The sequence below is a fragment of the Artemia franciscana genome, chromosome 17 (assembly GCF_032884065.1).
Source record: "Artemia franciscana chromosome 17, ASM3288406v1, whole genome shotgun sequence".
NCBI lineage: Eukaryota > Metazoa > Arthropoda > Branchiopoda > Anostraca > Artemiidae > Artemia > Artemia franciscana.
The window spans coordinates 29,232,702-29,251,901 of NC_088879.1; the positions used below are offsets into that span (position 1 = coordinate 29,232,702).

General features: G+C 34.8%; 1 protein-coding gene across 2 annotated transcripts in view; it reads right to left on the reverse strand.

Annotated features, from left to right (window-relative positions):
* Positions 1-19,200, reverse strand: part of LOC136038119 (alpha-mannosidase 2-like) — a 165,071-nt gene that overhangs the window by 120,365 nt on the left and 25,506 nt on the right. For both annotated transcript variants that reach the window (XM_065721140.1, XM_065721141.1), the window contains 3 exons: positions 14,770-14,941; positions 10,765-10,905; positions 5,855-6,015 (listed from right to left, as the gene is read on the reverse strand). In XM_065721140.1, the coding sequence (XP_065577212.1) occupies positions 5,855-6,015; positions 10,765-10,905; positions 14,770-14,941 (474 nt within the window). The remainder of the gene's footprint in view (positions 1-5,854; positions 6,016-10,764; positions 10,906-14,769; positions 14,942-19,200) is intronic.

Sequence of the window (19,200 nt, forward strand, 5' to 3'; positions counted from 1 at the left end):
TCGTGGAACTAACGTGGAACTAACGTGGAACTAATGCACTTCAATAAGAATTCCTGGTTTCTTTTATTTTTTATTTTTTTGGGTGGGGGGTGTACAGGAAAATGATAATATAGCAAGATATGTCTAAGTCACAATCATGGAATGTTTTCTTATGAAATTGGCTAAAATTTCACTGAATACTATCACCCGGAGACTGCGCCTATTTGAAAAGCAAATTTGGCACGCAAACAAATTTTTACAGGTATTTGAACAACACAAAAAAAAGTGTTTCATCTGCTTCTGTATTTTAACATTTATATTGACAAAGTTATGGAATTTCGTTGAATATTTGCAATTATATAATTAAGACCAACATAAAGCGATAAGATTTGCTATTTCCCTTTCCTGAGCATTACAATTTAAAACATAAACATTTTGCAAAATACGATTAAAATTAAAAATTATAAAAAAGTAAACAAAAGATTTGAAATAGCACTGACACAGGAGCCCTGTAGGCTTAAATCAAATTTATAAGGTCAAAATACTCTAAACCGAACCTGAAACTAACAGTTCAACAAAATTACCCCCTGAGGTAATAATGAATTAAATAAAAAAACAAATTTTTTAATTGCAAGCAAGGAGCGACATTAAAACTTAAAAGGAACAAAAATTATTCCATATATGAAAGGGGTTGTCCCCTCCTCAACGCCCCGCTCTTTACGCCAAAGTTTGACTGTTTCTCACAACTCTACTTTTTAAAACAATTAAAAAACACTATTTCTACCTAGGACCTTGTCTTTTTGCTACTGTAACTATAAGTAAAATTCATCTGAGTCACTAGAATCTCCATTAGTCAGTCCAACAGGGGCATATAGTACAATAACTGATACCCTAAACTTTTTTGTCATAAAATGAGCAATTAGTATTCAATTATTAATACCTTCCCAGCTTTAACAAGACTTAGCAGCTTCCTTATTCATCATGAACCCTGCTCCCTGTCTATGTCCCCATCCTTCCTGCCTGAGTAAACAAATTCTATATCACCTAATTTCAAGCTTCCAACCCCTGGGATATGAGTTTCTGAAACTTCTAATAAGTCCAGTTCGAATTGTCTGAATTTGTCAGTCAAAATGTCGATACGATAGTCATTTTTTAACGTCGTACCATTCCAAATTCCAATTTTCATGTTCATTAGATCATTGATATTATTTTGGCCTCAGGAAAAGCAATGATCCCAGAAATTAGTGCAGGACAGGGATCAACATATCTTCTCAAGTCTAAACCGAAGCGGACAGTAAGAAGTCTCTGGGTTCTCCAGAATGAATGGAGGCTTTGTGCAATCTTGGTCACAGGCCCATGGCCCATCTTGGTCACAACATGGTTTTCAGAACTTGTCGATGTTCTTCTATCAACAAGAGTTGAAATCCTACACAGACAGTCCCAAGCCTATTACCTCCGACTCATTATATATTCTTGCTTACAAATATTATGGTACTACGGGGAAGCAGCCCATAGTAGATAAATTAGCTAGGAAGAGGTTTTTCAGAGGTATTGTCCATAGATCTGGGTTTTGCGCCCTGTCGCAGTTGTCCTATAGAGGATCCTCCCCCAATGGTGTTTTGCGTCATCATACAATTTAACTAATTACTGGAAGAAGGTTTGTAATTTATGGGACGTGTAAACACGCCAGTGGGCCCTGCTGAGTGTACATTTAAGGGGCCTTCTTCCTCCTCCACCTGTATTTATGACTCCAGTTGAGGGTAATCCAGTTTCTATTATGAACCTCCAGGGACAAGGCCCCCCTTGGTCCGTGCCTCCTATAGAGGTAACCTAGAGTTATGTATGGCACTCCCCTATCACCACATGGTGCCACGCTGAGTGGCCTGGGAGAGGCCTCTAAAGAGCAGTAGACCCAAAACAGCACAAGTAAGCAGAACTCAGAACCAGGAAATATCTCTATGGGTCCTACTTTGGAATGTGGATCATCCCCAACAAGCACACATGCATGATTCAGGCTCATATTGCCTGAAATTTGGCTGGCAATTTTAATTCATGTTGATTTCGTTTGATTAAAGCAAATGCAAGGCTAATTTTCAAACTAAAATCAACCAATTTGCAATCTGAAATCAAATTTACAAAACTAAAGCAGCTACACATGAGAGCAGCGTTCTCTTATTTTGGCTTGATAATTTTTGGCATTAGTACTTTTTTTCTCTGATCCTAATAAGCTGTGCTAATAACCTAATAACGTATATACATAATAAACTAATAATCCTAATAACCTGTGCATCCAGAGTACAATACTGCATCCGCGGTAATATAGAAAAATAAAAACGAGATGCTTTTTCTAATAAAGGATTTTAGGAACCAGCTGAGCTTTACCCAATTGAACAGAAAGTTATCCATTAGATATTGATCAATATTTATTGAAGCAAATCTTAAGAAAGAAAAGGATTTTTATTTTCGAATTCCCGTGTAGGAGAGATACACATGCCTTATCAGCCAAAGATTATGTAGAATGTAAACCACATAAAACTTCATCAAAAGCACTTTTACTTGAACAGATCATTTCTTCCTGTGGAAAGGGACAATAAAATAAATATGAAAAAAAGTATTTGGCTTTGGTAGTCACATAGTTTTGTAGTTATGTGACAATCATCACTTACCTAAAATTTATGGTAAAAACTAATACTTTCTGATTTCACACCGCAGCATTAACTCTATTTCTAGTTCAAGAGAATTCATTTTATTATCAGAAAAGTCTGCACTGAAAATGGAACGTGGCGCTGACTTATCTTGCTGTTTTGTTATAAATTATATTTATACTTTTAATAATTCGCTTCAATCAGTATTTAACAGTATTTTCAACCAGTATTTACCCAAGACTGCTAAAATAAATGACTATCTAAAAGAGCGAGAGGTGCGTTACATCCCATAAATTAGGCTTATTGCCTTCACTTTTTTTCCTTTCCACAGAAAAAGAGGACAGCTCGTTTTTCAAACACACGAAAACCAACTGAGAGTTTTATTCTAAAGCAATTGCACCATTAATACAAAGAAATTAGAAGAACTGTTCATTATAGCCAGCTAGGCATGTGAAGATAAACAAGAGTTCGAATGGGAATAAATCCCCCCCCCCTATAGAGCGAAAAAAAGCAATCAAAAATATACTGGATTTTCGATCGTCTTCATAACCAGTTTGATTGATTGTTTTTTGTTTCGGATTTTTTCACTGTCTAATGAAAGGACTTATCCCCGCTCGAATTGTCATTTATCACAATGGATAGGCCATGTGGTATGAAGAAAAAAAGAAAAACATGCAATAAAATTTTCCGCAATGAAAAAGAAAGGATTACTAAACATGGGAGAACTTTAAAAAAGAAATAAACATACAACAAAAGAAATAGGAAGCTTTGCCAGGGTTTAACAGATTAGGCACGGAATAATAACAAAAATATTGTTAATATATAAATCGGGAAAGCAAGCAGGCCAAAATATTTTTTGCATTTTTATACAATAATTTCAATGCTCGAGCCAAACTTGATAGAATTCAAATAACTAAAAAATATGTTTTTTAATCCAAGCTTTAAATCTCTCTTTAGGCTAATGGTCCAACCAATCCATCCAACTTCCTCCAAGTGTGTACGTATAACCATACCCATAATAAACGTCATACATTATTGGGTCGTATCAAACTGTTTAAATATTATATCCTAATTATTTTCTCACAACTCATAATAGCAAAAACGCAATGCAGTATTGTTATATTGGTTTTAGGCGTTTAACCCTCCCCCAGATAATACCCCTCCGATGTTTACCCAGGGGGTAAATGTTAACAAGAAAGAAAAATCTTCCCTGAATAAAAACAAAAAAAAACTGCAATGATGAAGGCCACCGAAAAATCTTCTTCTTTTCGCATGACTTCGTAAAGTACAGGGATATATCAAAATTGATTATGAATTTTTGAGCGGTCTAGTACCAGTCGTCGGTTCTTCTAGCGGAAGGAAAGGACGAAGATCCTCAAGAGTCATTGATGTTGTATAGGGCGCCAATAATCGTCAACATTCCAGCTGACAAGTCTTTTTCACATACCGATAGCATACCAGTCTACCAACATTGTGGCAGTTGCGATCTAATTCCGACCCCATGTTCAAGTAAAACAATGATCAATCCAGTAAGCCAACAGAGCTATAACAGGGGTGTATTTGTAATTAATGACTTCAAAACCCTTAAATTTGAGCTTAGAGAAAAACAAATATCAATTATTAATTAATCAAATTAGTAGTTTCAGATATTTCACGAATATTTGAGAATGAATATTTGATGAAACCTCCAGGTTGTAACATTGATATCAAGTTGATAATCATCGAACTTAGAAGCCCTTCAATACGGGTTGTGGTAGAAACTGGACAGTATTAATGAAACATGTATGATGCGTACACCATTTTTTTTTAAGAGACTCAAATTGTAGTTTTCGCCTTATAACGCTAGTAAGGCTAATTGTATAATGCTTATTATGTTTAATTTTCTTTTTCATTGAAGAGCTATTTCATTGAGATTATGCGGTGAAAATGTTCACATACGTTAGGTTATTTCTAATAATCTTTTGGAATTATGCGATTCAATTATGATGAAAAGCAGTGTGTTGCTCCTATAAACGATACTATTAAGAGATTTCTGAATCTCGCACCAATTTCTTGCCCCCAATGATTGAACCCGCAGAATATAGGGTAGTGTTTAACATCTGGGGATCATCTAATGAGAGTTATCGGTAAATTTAAATAGTTTTCAAAATTATCTGAAAACTATTTAAATCGGTAACTCATCACAGATTCTAACTTGTCTCATTAAAAAAGACTTAGAGCTTCGTTTTAAGCCCCCCCCCCTCTCCCGACGAACGAATATACAGCGACAAACACAAGCATGAAGACGATTTTTGTAATGACACTTTGAGCAATGACCAAAAAAGAGATTGACAAAATGGCTTTGTAGTGAACTGGCTTGTTAGTTAACAATAAATTTGCTCCATTGATCGACTAACTAACTGTTGATTAATTTAACTGCTTTATAATTGATTGCTTGATAGGTATTTTTATTTAAATAACCGTCTATTTAATTAATTAATAATGATTTGTTAATTCAACTTTCTTCAACCCTCACTTTTTACGCTAAAGTTCTAAAGATCTTTAAAAATGCTTCTCATTCACTCCTTACTTTCAGTATATTTTTGCTTGCTTTCATTTGTTTTTCCTTTCATTTAATTTCAGACCGTTTTTCAAATCATAGCAGGAAATCAACCCTCTCTGCCCGTGTAAAATTTTCCCTGGGAATTCCCTCGGAAATTTTCTTCCACATGGAAAAATTTCCTCATGGAAAACAACTGTTACTATTTACAGTATCCCAATAGATGGAGGTGTAAAAGACCTTCAAATAGCGTTTAATATCTTTGAATTTTGACAAACTAGCCCCAAATCTGTCTCCCGTCCAAATTCCAGAATTTGGTCATATGCAAAAGCTTTTTTAATATTATATTGACCGAAAATTCAGAAGGCGTATTTTAAGACAAAAAATTGCTCAATAGAATCTTTGGATTCGTTTTATAAATACTTCCCATTCCCTCCTTCTGTATGAGTTAAGAGTTATAAGTTATAGATTATAAGCTATGAATAAAATCCAAAGCAAGGTTTCAAAGTAAAGCAATGTAAACTTGGATGCAGAAACTTATATTTTACCTCTTTGAATGACTCTGATGTCTACTCACCGACGTCCCAATCCCTACTGATGAATTTGTTCATATTTACTATTCATATATTAAATTCCGATAATCATACTGCTCAAATTGATTATATATATTTAAATTTTGGATATTACTAACCCCAAGTTTGTCTCCATCTAAATTCTAATGTCTTGTTCCACGCAAAAGCTTTTTTAACTTCATAATGACCTCTTTGGATAACCATTTGCTCGAGGCCCATTCGTTGCAGTAAGTAGGCCATTGTTGGTGACAGTCCAAATGGATCAATTGCCCAACCATTCCTGAAAAGAATTTTAATATTACTCTAAATTAATATACACTTTGCATTATCTATCTTGTAATTTTATAACAGATATTATCGTAACGAGCCTAAATCTCCGATTTCCAAGTACTATAAAATAGAGAAAATGAGACATAGCCCATTTTGGGAAAACCATAAATTTTTAAGCACATCGAGTAAAAGAGAAAATGAAAAAAAAAAAAAAAAATAAGATATAACCCATTTTGGGAAAACCATTTTTAATCTCATTGAGAGAAAAACATATATAAACGAGTTGAATTGATCGGGCCAGGTAAGTTTAGTTTGGTGGGTTATAAATCACATCTTGACAAAGCAAGTAACATAACACCTTTAAAATCATCCCAGCAGATTTGGTGAAGTACAGGAAATAGATGGTCTCGACCCCTCAAACAAAGTTGACTAGCACAAAGTCAACAGTTTAACAGGACAATCAGCGACAAGGCATTGAAATTACCCTTAACGCTTTTTCTTAAGTTTTCTATATGGAATTTGACCAAAATGTAAGTTAGAAAGGGCATAACATCATTAAGAGCACATTTTTTAGAGCTCATTAAAAAATGCCCTTAACAACTTTCTAAAGTGAAAATCTAGGGAGGGATAATGATCATCAGCAAAGACCAGAGATAGATTAACTGAGTAACAATTCAAAGGAGCTTCATACACCTCAGTAATCAAGCACCTAATTAGACAAGATGGAGAAAAAGAAAGACAGGAAGCAAGAGTGAGAGGATAGCTCAAAAGACCAAAATAAATGACAAAACTACAGGACAATGGATTGAATGGAGACCCCATAAGAGAGTTCGTTAATACATAATAAAACCCAAAAATTAGCAGGATCACTGACGGAACGGCTGTGAAATTATTTTAAGTGCTTTTGTTGAATAGCTTTCAAAATTTGCCCAAATTTAATTTAAAAAACGGTAGTAAACCAGCAATAACACCAAAAGCTTTCTAAAAAAAAGTGCATACTACCTTTCTGGGGCAAAGAACTAGGTAAAGGCACTTATCATCAATATAGAGGTCAATTAGCTGAGTAACAACCCATTGCAACCTCATGCGCTGTAATAGTCGAGTATTTAAATATCCAAGATTGCAAAAAGAAAGAAAGAGGAGCAATAGTGATAGGAAAACTCAAACAATTAAAATAAATAAAGAAGAACACAAGACAGTTGATCGGACAGAGACCCTTTAACAGAGTTTGGTAATACAGAATAAAACCGATTTTTATACAAAATAAAAAAATTCATTCCAATCATGAAGGAGGGGGGTTGTATCTGAGCTACGCCTTGCTTTCTCTCCAGGAATCGGGCCCAGAACAATTTCTTCACATCGGATAGTCTCTTCTCTTTTTTTAAGTGAACAGAGCATGGGCATTCAAAACAAAAACAAAGTGAATTTTCGTGACTTTTGTACCAGATTTACCTATTACCGACTTCTCTACGTGCAGATTGTTTTTTTTTTTTTTTTAAGTCGTCATATTCGAAAAAAAGACGAAAATCGATCAATTTTGCCTCGTCCGATTTTGGTCGATTTTTTATATGCTGTAGAGAATTTTTGTTAGCTTAAACCTTAGATTGACCGAACTATTATCTGTTCTTGAGCCTGATGTTCTCATTGACGTATCTCTAATGGCTCCTTTTCCCTACGTGGATCGGTTGTGACAATTGTATTATTTAAAATTGGTGGTGGTTTTATTTGTTTTTAGTTTAGCGTTTTTTCTTTGTATCTTGTGCTGAGGACACCTAGTTTACATACAGGCGAAAAATCCGCGTTATTTCAGTCTTTAATATCTTTTGTCTCTACTGGCCGCAGTCTCATTTGATGTTTCGTTGATCATTGAGTTTTATCTCTCTTTATTGTTTGTAGTCATGGCTGGCCAGTTCGGCTTAAGAACTTTCATTGGTCTATTACACACCAAACAAGAGCCTCAATAATTGAATGTGGGTTCCAAATAACGCGAAAAAGATTTATTTTAGAAAAAAATTAGAAAAACGATTAAACCAAATAAAGTTCTAGTCTAGACAGTAAAACTGTTTTAAGCCGATTTAGTTACATAAACACAAATACGTGAAAATCTGATTGAAAGAAGTGTAAGATATTTATTGAATTTGATTATTCGAAACCCAAATTTCAATAGCGGGAATTTAGATTTTAACCGTTCAGATATCAATGTGGAAACATTACTTTACATTCATATAATACGGTCTCTTGCTAGCAAATCCATCCTAGGCACACTGGATACAGGGTTGCAGCTAGGGTTTAAAGTTTGGAGGAGGGATTTGAAGAATATGTCAACAAAATCGTTTAGTTTGACGGCAAGTGCGGTCACATAAGTGAAATTTCCAAAGTAAATAGGTAAATTTTCGCGTGCTGACACCGCGTTCCGACACCTTGGAACTTCCCCCTCTTCATCTTACAACCCCCTTTATCTGGACCCCTGGCTGAATATCATGGTCTTAATAGGTTGATGTCGACGATAAAGCATAATTTGTCGATGGTGTTAGGTGATGTGGAGATCGGTTGTCTTCCTGTGTATTTTTTTTTTTTGTCTAGGCCTAGTCCAGTGATCTGTACTTCGATAATAGCTATAATATCTATTAGATTTGATTCTGAAAGCACCTCGAGTTCGGTAAGCTTTTCAAAATTAAGACTTTCAGCATTAGTAACTAAAAGTTCAGGGGAAATAATACAGTTGGAGAATCGCGACAGGGAGACTTGATGAGTTTGAGAGCGACCTGGGTGGGGTTCTAATTTAATATTATGATGCTTTAGAGAAAAAAAGGTAAGAGAAGGATTTACCTTGTTTAGGAGGTGGAGGGACGGCCAAGGATATGGACGAAGCATGATGAGGAAGGTGCAACTTGTTTCCAGTTGACGGGAAGTGAGAACAATTAGGATTTATTACAAGTCAATTATTAAATACAAAAAGTCTCAGACCTGAGTCACGTTAACAGGTTAGGCACGAGGGATATAACAAATGGGCTGGAGGTGGGGTTTCTTAGAGATAGGGTAAGCAGGAGTCACGTTGGGATGATCTTTTACAGAGAGTAAAGGGGGAGGGTTGGAAAGGCAAGAAGGTGCTGAGAAAGGGAAGTAGGATGGAAACTTTCTGGGAGGAGGAAGGTCGGATTTACTTTGGTAAATGACGGGTGGAGGCCCGAACCAGTGAGCAATATCTTGGGCGCATGGAATGGATAGGGTATTCAAGGGGGTTTGTGACTTGGAGGGATATGAGCAAGAAGCGATCGTGGGAGGGTTTGGGTGCGATGGTGATTTGACTGGTCGTGAGTAAATTTCTGGCTTGGAGGGGCGTTTCTGGGAGAGGATACCTGGGACATGTTGCTATTTATCGGATAGGGAGGGAGGTAATGAGGGGTATTTAATAAGGGAGGAACGAGATCCGTAGTACTGCCTTAAAAAAGGGGCTTTCCAGCGTGGAATCCTTGACTGGTAGCAACTGGGACTGCCCAAGTTTGTGCACTTGGCTTTTGTTTAAAGCTTGATTTTCTTTTTTTTTTTTTCTTTTTTTTTGCAAAAAGGAAGAGGTGACATAAATCCGTGGGTTATCCTCCCCGAAACAACGCCCGCTTGATGCTAACTTACATGAAGGTACATGGTCAAAATTACACTTTTTTTTTAGTACACTTGCCAGTGAGGTAAAAACGACATAAGTGCAATAACGAGCACTTCTTTTGGTCGTACTTAATAAATAAAAAACGGGAAAAAACTCTCGGACTAGCTTCAGTTCGTTTTTTGAGGTTAGGGGTAATAGATCCATGATTATAGGAGCACTTTGGACCTAATTTGCAAATTCCTTGCTTAAAAAACTTGCATTTTTTATAACATTATTATAAAGATTTTTTTTTTCCTGAAGCTTGCTCAGAGTACGATCATGTCCAAAATTACATTTATCTCCTAATTTGCAAATACCTGCCAAAATTATCTTAGAACATTTGCAAATATTAGGAGGGAATTCATTATTATTAGGCAGATTCACTTCCGCACTGCCAAAACAAATTCAAGCATCTGTGTTCTCTAGGTCAGGATTATAATTAGATTCAATAGAGGCGAGACTGAGGTCAGGTACAATTTCAGAACTTTAGATTTATGTCACTTGTACTGGCTAAAGTTGATGAGCTTAATCCTCTTTTTTTCCCCATTAATATTCATTGAGCTTAAGGACACTGCACTTTTTTGATGATGAGAATCTAAAATGTTATTTACTTCATTTGGGATGGAATTATTTGTAGGTTGAGTTCTTGAATCACTTTTATAAGTTGACAAAAAAAATCCGTAATGAGCATTAACAAATCCGTTACTTTTCCTTTTAAATTCAATAATTTGTAAAATCAGGTTGTAAGGAGGGGGCTGCCATTTAGTCATGCAAAAGGTAAATAATCACGGAATATCTCTGGTACAGTAGCTTTGAACTTAGAGACATGTTGACAGGTTGAACTCTGATTGGTAACGAAACTGGTTTTTAAACTAAAAGCCACTCATGACTTTCAGTTTAAAAACCCAGCCACTTCTTTGCGAGCCACTTTTGACCAGCGACCATTTGTTCGACAAAAGCATAATAGTGAGCATAGGGCAAGGTACTTACTTTGGCTTTATATTTAAATAGTTTGTGAGCCACTCATGACCAGTGGCCATTTGTTCGATAATCACATAATAGTGAGTATAGGGCAAGGGCAAAATTATAAGCCAAAAAATAGGGCAAGGTACTTACTTTGGCTTTATATTTAAATTGTTTGTGAGCCACTCATGACCAGCAGCCATTTGTTCGATAATAGCATAATAGTGAGTATTTGCTTCATCGTTCATCACCCAGCCACCAGTTACAATTTCTAACTGACCATTATTCACCAACCTAAAATGAGGTTTAAAGTTATCAACAGGTAGTTCTATCTATGAAGCATATAAAGTATCTCTATCAGAATTCTGGTATATTCCACCAGTGTAAAATTTTCCCTGAAAAGTTCATCCCCAGAAGCTTCCTTCCCCGTGGACCCCCTCCCGGCAGAAAATTATTGACATAGTACCAAGCTATTGTCAGAGAAAATAGAACAAGAAAAATAAGAGGTCAGTGAAAAACAGGCTGTAAATGATTTTCTTTATCTTTAAAAACAGAGGGATAAAGGTTTCCTATATAAATGGCCACTGTTTTTAACTTCCATCGAGTCAATAGTTTCCAGTTCAGAGAGCGATCAAGTGACGTTACAAAACAAATACCTAAAGATAGCATTTCTCGTTACATGGACACACGTTATGGTACTTTTTCCTTTTTATAGCTGTTGTCCGAGAAGTTCTACTTCCACTTAAGATATATTAATGATTTTGAAATTTTTCCCAGGGAAAATACAGGGCCACCAAATATGGAAAAAAAAATCATTGGTATAAACAAAGAAACATTTCAGCCAGTGAAAACAGAAAACAATGCAAATATTTCGTCCTCCACACAGTCGTCTTCAGTGCAAAAAGAAACACATAAAATAGAATAAAATACGATAAACAAAATAAAACAAAACAACTAAAATAGTCATGTAATCACACCTACTGCAAAATTTCAACTGAAAAATAAAACTATAGGCCTACCTAATGAATGATTAATTCGATCATTAAATGGTTCAATTTAACCATTCATTAAATTCATATCAATCATTCATAGATGTTGATTTGTCAATCGCCTTTTCCATATTAATATGATTAGGTATCTCTTTTAACTTAATTTTCTTTATGTCCATCTTTTAAGTTTGTTTTGCGTATTTTATTAGATTTTTCTTTTTGATTAACTAGATCTATCTTTTTTTCACCAGTGTGGTCTTCGAAATGTTTATGTCATTAATTACCGTGTCCAAATTATAAATTACTATTATAAAAAATTATTTTAACAGGTATATAGGCAGTGTGTCTGAAATTCCTTAGAAATTTGTAAATCTTATCAAAGAACATTTCAACTTGAGTGCCATTTTTAGCTCTATATAATTTTAAACACCTAAAATCTTAAACTTTGAGTTAGTTTTTGGCACATAAGACTTCTGAGATCTTACGACCAAAAAAACAGGCTTACAGGTTTTACAGGCTTACTGGAATCAGGAAAAACAGGCTTTACAGGCTTCCTGGAATCGATTTGGGTCCCTTCAAAATATTTTCTGTAGAGTGACTAGCGGCCCATTGACACGTACCATAGTATCGTGTACAATTACTATTTTAATGGGATGTGAAAGCACGCCAAGAACTTCAAATAACTATTTGACTGTATTTAATACTATTTTTATTTTAAACATTTGAGACTGTTTATACTTACGAGAATATACACATCTTTACCACTTTGATATCATCTGGCCAAACTGGTCGTTTCTAAAATGGAGGAAGAACGTTTCCTCAAAAGCTTAATTACCTTGTTATTTTTACTTTCCAAAATTATGCGAGGTATTTTCATGAGTGTAATATTACATTGTATCTTACCGGATAAGACTCAAAATATGTTCAGTGAGCCTCTCAGCTCATCACAAAAAAAAGCTTAAAAGCTTAATAAAAATTTTGAGAGATATCTACATGACTGCAATATTACATAGCATCTTATTCTGATAAGACTCAAAATATTTTCAATGAACCTGTTTCATTAAACATGAAAAAAGAAAAAAATAATGAAATAATAAAATTCATGAAAAAAGCCTTAAAAAGCTTAATCAGCTCAAAAGATTTATAAGCTCGTTAATTTTGGCTTTTAAAATTTTCCAAGATACCTATATCAGTGCAAAAATAAAAAGTATCTTGCAGTGTTGCGAGAGCAACACTTTGGTTTTGTTTCCTCGCTTTGATTAAACGCTGAAGTTGTTAATATGTAAGGGTTTTAAAATAAATACTAGGTACATCAACTCGCAAAAGCTACAATGAAACGCAACCTCACGTTGCATAGGCAACGTGAGGTGTTGTGGCAAGGTTTGTTCGGCTTCGCCGAGCAAAGTGTTGCTAGAGCACACTTTGGTTTTGTTTCCCCGCTTCGATTAAACACTGAAGTTATTAATCTGTAAGGATTTAAAAATAAATACTAGGTACACCAACTTGCAAAAGTTGCAACCACTCATTGCCGAAGATGATTTTGAGCTAACAGCCGAATAATCCTTAAAACTCCCCTATATATCTCGCAACTGGTATCGGTCTATTTTTGGTTTGAGTGTGTACCTTACTAGTGAAGTTGTCAACCCCTTTAAACTTTCAAACTGGTATATCTCATGAAGGAATTTTTCTACCAAAAAATGGATAACATATACTTTGATCAGCTCATCAAGAGCTATCGACTGCCTTTAAAAAAAAAAAAAAAAATTATATCTGTCTTAGTTCAAAAGTTGACTTTTTTGCCATAGGCCAAGTTTCTAACGTCAAAAGAAGTACATCTGGTACCATTTCTTTACCGCAATCCTAAGTGCGAAAAACCGAATGATAAACTCAGCTGAAATTACGAACAGAAATGGGTAGAATAGAAACAATAGATGGCAGCACTTTCGGACCCGTGGGAAAATGCCACTTTTTGTTCCTGTAAATTTTTCTATTTATCACTCAAAGAGAATGTATTGGCTGTGGGGCCAGGTAATTGCCACATATATTTAACACTTATAGATTTTAGTCCCTCTTCAATTTGAAACTGGTGCCTGCCTGCTTGCCTGCTAGAACGGAGCTTTCCACTCGAAAGCACAAACATGGTTTGATGAAACGAACGCTTGACTGCATAACTTCAGATATTTCTCTCTGACACAGGCTATAAAACTCAAATTCATTTCGCACCCTATAGGCTCTAGTTAAAGGACAAGCAAAAATCATCCTTTTTGGCCCCGGACAAGAATTCTAAGAAGCTTTCCAAAATGCAAAGTCATATTCATCAATCCCACCTAAGGTCCACACTTTCCGTAAAAACCGCAGAGGTTAGACACTTACTACTTTCTAGGATCCAGCTGAAATCGGAGTGCTAAAAAAAAACAAAAAAAAAAAAAAAAAACACGACAAAACCGAAGTGTTGGTCTCGCAACACAATAAATGCTCCATATGTGCTTTGAATTTCTCGAATAGCTCACATCATTTCTTAAACCACATGTTTCCCATACATACCACTCCTCATTCTAGACATCGAAATCCAGTCTTACATGGGACATCCACTTACACGATATGACAAAACAAGCTAAATAAAATTTACGTCTACTAAATTTTCTTTCAAATTTAGAAAATTCTCTCTATTTTAAGCAATCTTATGACTTCTTTGTGCTTTACCTTTTTTGATCCACTTTATACTAGGTTTTGTCTAACTTTAGTTTCATTTTGACCTTATTTACCACTTCTATACTCTGCCGTATTTTACGATACGTATTTTGTTACTATTTGTATTCTTCTTCTTTTTTCATTTATCTTTTAATAATTGAGCAAAGATTGCGGTGTTGACTTCTGATGTTCATTAATGACAGTATTGATTTACCGTGATATGGTATTTTTTTGCATTTTAAGCTTTCGGTATTTATTATAGTTCAATGTTTAGTTTCAGTAAATATCTTCAGTAATCTTTAGTTATATTCCAGTTTGCGATGGATGTTTTTAAACATCTTTTTTTATCTTATGAATTATACAAAAAAATTCAAAAGCTTTACATATAAATTGGATCTTTCAAAAACACAAGCAAACATGGGATAGACATTATCATCTATGGCATCCCTGTATGCCTGTTATGCTAAAATTAACAAACCTAATAATTTCAGCCTTTGTTTCATCCGAGCTTTCATTCCAGAAAATATATAAATAAGAAATTTCGGCCCATATAAATTTTCTCCCTTCATCTTCGCCTAGTTTATTGACCATGTTATTGAATATATGTCGAGTTTGGTCCTGATAGTATTGTTCGTAAGTTTTGATCCAGCCTGGAAAAAATTGGTGTTCACAAAAACTGGAAAATTTTCAGTCGCCCACTTAAAAGAGCATGCGCAACTTCGATAGCGGAAACTGGCACTAGTGTCGACAGAAAATATCACTAGACACATCTGGCGTTTGGCGTTTCTTGCCAAACTTTGCAAGTTTCGTAATTAGTCTTTTTTTCCAGAAACTGAGATCCGACTTTTTTTTAATACATTACAAAAACTTTGACTTATCATTACACTGAACAAATACAAAGAAATACGCAAGGATAGATGTCGGTGATGATTTTTACCACCACTAAAGCTAGTTTCATTCTTATAAATTACCTATGCTCTTTAGCCGACTCCTGGTAATTTTAACGTTGGCCAGTATTGATTATATTTCTCACACTTTAAGAACTTTCACTGCATATTATACAAACTGTATTTAATATTTGCTGTATATAATACAATCATGCAGAAGCTGAGAAATTGAAAAGCTTAAAATACTGGAACAAAAATTTACACCAAGAAGTAGAGACAATATCTCCGACTTTCTAGACTAAGCTATTTCTTATGTATTAGGAAGATTTTGCTTTTGATTTGTGGTCATTATCTTGATTATGTCCCCCGCTTTTATAGCTTTTGTTGCGGATCATTTCGGCCAAGATATTTCAAAGCCGTTATGCTCTCACAATATAAATTTTACAGAAAAGCCAATAAATGATAGATGTATTACCAGTTTTTTGGTAATAATACTACTGACTCGTTCTATTCTAAAAGAAATCGTGAATTTCATAATATAATGTTAGATGTAATTCCAGCGCTAATTTCGATTCGATCATTAGGTATTGTAGTCTAAAAGCTAGTTATATAAAATTTTCTTGATTATTCTGCACCCGGTATATCATTTTTGAGAATCCATCTGTAGTCAGCAACCATCTTTACACTCTATTTTCCCTGATATTGCTTTTCCATACTCAAAATGTCTTCGAATATCGAAATGTTTCGAAGTGACATATTGCAGCCTTATTGACTATTTGAGTTCAGTAGGTTCTTCAGGCATTTCTTGCAAGTTTCGGACTTATATTTACCTAAGAAGTTTTTAACAATGACTTTGAAACACACACAGACTCTTTTATATTAGTAGTTCAGTTTGCTCAGGATTTTATCATCTTTCATAAGCTCTCTTATCTGGGGCCCTACAAAAATCCTTTTATTTATTTTAGCATCTTTTTCGTTTAGCATCCTTTAGCGAATCTTTCCTTTAAATAAAAAAAACCGTCCCCATTCTTGCCTATACCCTCGAAGAGCTTTTTAGTCAAACCTAACTCTACGTGTAATGGTTGTAAGACTCCTTAGTAACAACCAGAGGCCCATTTTCACAATCTTTCTTCCCCGATTCAAGGGATTTTCGTTGGGGCCATGATTTTTTTAATTGCAATATCAGCTATCTCACTCTCATACAAAACAGGCTAACCTTGTACACCCACCCTGTAAACCAAGCAACATAGCAACTACTTTGAGGTCCGGCATAAGTTCCAATCATACTTCTCTTTTTTCAATCTCCTGTAAAATTGGCTTTAAGTTTTCTTATTACCGTTTCATATTTGGAACTTAGGTCAGTGGCATAGAAGGGAATTTGTTTGCTTCATGAAATAGTGTAGTTTTAAGGCTGTCTTTTGGTGATGTCTACAAACCTATGCTAGTCTTCTGGTATGATCGTGTTGAGGAATATGCATTAAAGCTAAAGTATCATTAAAATAGACTAAACTTTCAGCAAAAAGATTAAAACTCTTACTGGAAGTAAGAGTCCTCAAAATGTTCCTATCTGTTTCCAAAACGGATACATTGATGCCTTCCCTAATTAAATTCTAACCGTTAAGGGATTGTCCACAAATTCTTCTTGTTTCTTTGACAAGTCCAAGTCACGAACTAAATCATTAAGATGCCTTTGTTTTAAGTCTGACTCTAGTGAATGCTCAAATTAGGGTCTTGTGCTTCATCCTTTTCTTTTATTTCTTCAGCCGAAAAAGAATTTTCATAAGTTTCTACAGATTCTCGTGGATTGGGTATATGAAATTTTTTGACGAAGTGCGATGGATCGAACAGCTGAGGAAAAGTTAGGATATTTAAGGAATGCTTTTATTTTATTTTTTATGCCCACTGAACAAGCATAACAGTCTGATATATGGTACGTTGATTCTTTCCATGCTATTGGTACTGCAAATAACACGTGGAGAGTACGTTGGCCATTTCTGTCAGCAGCCAAGAGCATATAACGCATCATATATGGGGTGCCCGTTTCTTATCCTGATTGCCAACCTTAAAGCCAAAATAAAGTTCGTAACATTTTTTCATTCAAAGAGGAAAAATTTTTTTCCGAGATCTGAGAGTCAACTGACCACACTCATCACAAGACGAGTCCGGATGAATTACGTATTTTCAATGCATTATAAACAAAAATGACGCCTTAATTATAAAATACTATGATATTAATGAAGAAGAAGCTCTAAAAGACTAAAACACACTGACAGGACTAAAAAAATATGAAAGGAGAATCATTTAGCAACCCTGTCACAACGTGTCTTTGAAAGGGTCATAACCCTGTCACAAGTGTTTGTCTAAGCGCTATAACAGTGCCTGCAGCATTATAAAAAATAATAAAGATTTGCTTTCTTGCAAAAATTATTGTAGATCTTCGAATTATGCTAAATAAATCTGTTCTTGTGACTATAGATCAACAATGCATTTGTCAGTAGAGGCTTATAAGCGTCCTTCATAGAAAATTTGATATAAAGTTTCCTATGGAATATTCTGCTGTTACAGTAAATACAAAAACTTTCTGGGCAACACTCAGAACAAAAAACTAAACAAAGAGATGTAGAATTGGTTTACCGTTGCAATGACAGGAAAACATATCAGCTAAACCATAATATCTCAGCTAATGCATGGATTAGAACTTAGTTCATCAAAAGTATTGTTTTTTTTACCATATGTTTCTGCTATGAGGACGCCAGAATTGGGTTTGATCCGTTTTAATATTAAATATTCCAGTTTGTTTGAATTCTCAACCTTTTTTATATATTTTTTTTGTTTACTTTTGCCTTGTACACGACGTACTCTTAACTATTTTGATGAAAAAAGTCTACTCATTTTTATAAATAAGACAAAAATTAGAAATCCACCTGAAACAAATAAAAAAAAATGTAGGAGAAGCAGCCTTATTCTTCTTAAAAACATTTCTTTCTTTAGTCTTGAAATGCTGATAAGCGAAGCTTGATTAAATTGCTTTCTTTACTTTTATAATCAGTGGGGATGTACTAAAAACTCTAGGAATATTCATTTTCCTGAATATTTTTCTCAATATATATATATATATATATATATATATATATATATTTTTTTCTAAAGTTGTATTTTGTTCCTGAGCTTTGTTTGTAGGCTGTATTCTGTGTTGATACAACCCGCAGGCTTTTTTCAACAAATATTATCTTATTCATTTTCCTGAATATTAAGTAATACTTTAAAACTCATCTCGTTTAGCAAAGCGTTCCAAACATAATCTGGGCTAGCTCTAGAGATAAACTGCTTACATTTACTTCTAAATTAGTTGAAGATATTATTGACAATATACTAACCAGAAGTAACAAGCCCAAGCATTAAAGTTGCCCAATTACTACTCAAATAAGAAGAAAATATTAAACGATAATAATTTAGAAGTCACGTATTTACTTATTAAAGATGATGGTAATTAAATGAATGAAAACGAGTACTGAAGTGTGATCCGAATCTAACCTGGAAACTGTAATGCCAAACCCCATTTCAATTTTGGGCAAATCACTAGGCTATCATAAAACTAAACGAATTTTATAAAATCTTTTCAAATCTTCCAAAGAAAGGAGTTTACCAGAAGGCAAATAACTGAGTTATCGTCCTCACCGAGGACAAGGGTTCGAGCCCTGGCGTCACAGTTTATTTGGTTTGGAATGGGGTCAATGGTATGGCTCTGTAAGCTCAACTGGAGTCCACCCTGCTCTAAATGACTATCTGGAGAAATATGGGGAAGGTAAACAGGAAGGGTTGTACAAAAGCACAAGATGGCTGCCACCCTAGTACTTCGTGGCTGAAGGGCCACAAAACGGAGATGAGCAACACCGTGTAAAGTTAAGTGCCGTGTTATTTACCTTATTTACCAAAATAGCTTTGAATAGGAATCAGCAATCCTAACAGCAATAAATTTGGTGGACATTCTGGTAAAGGAAAACAGGGGGATCTTAAATGTG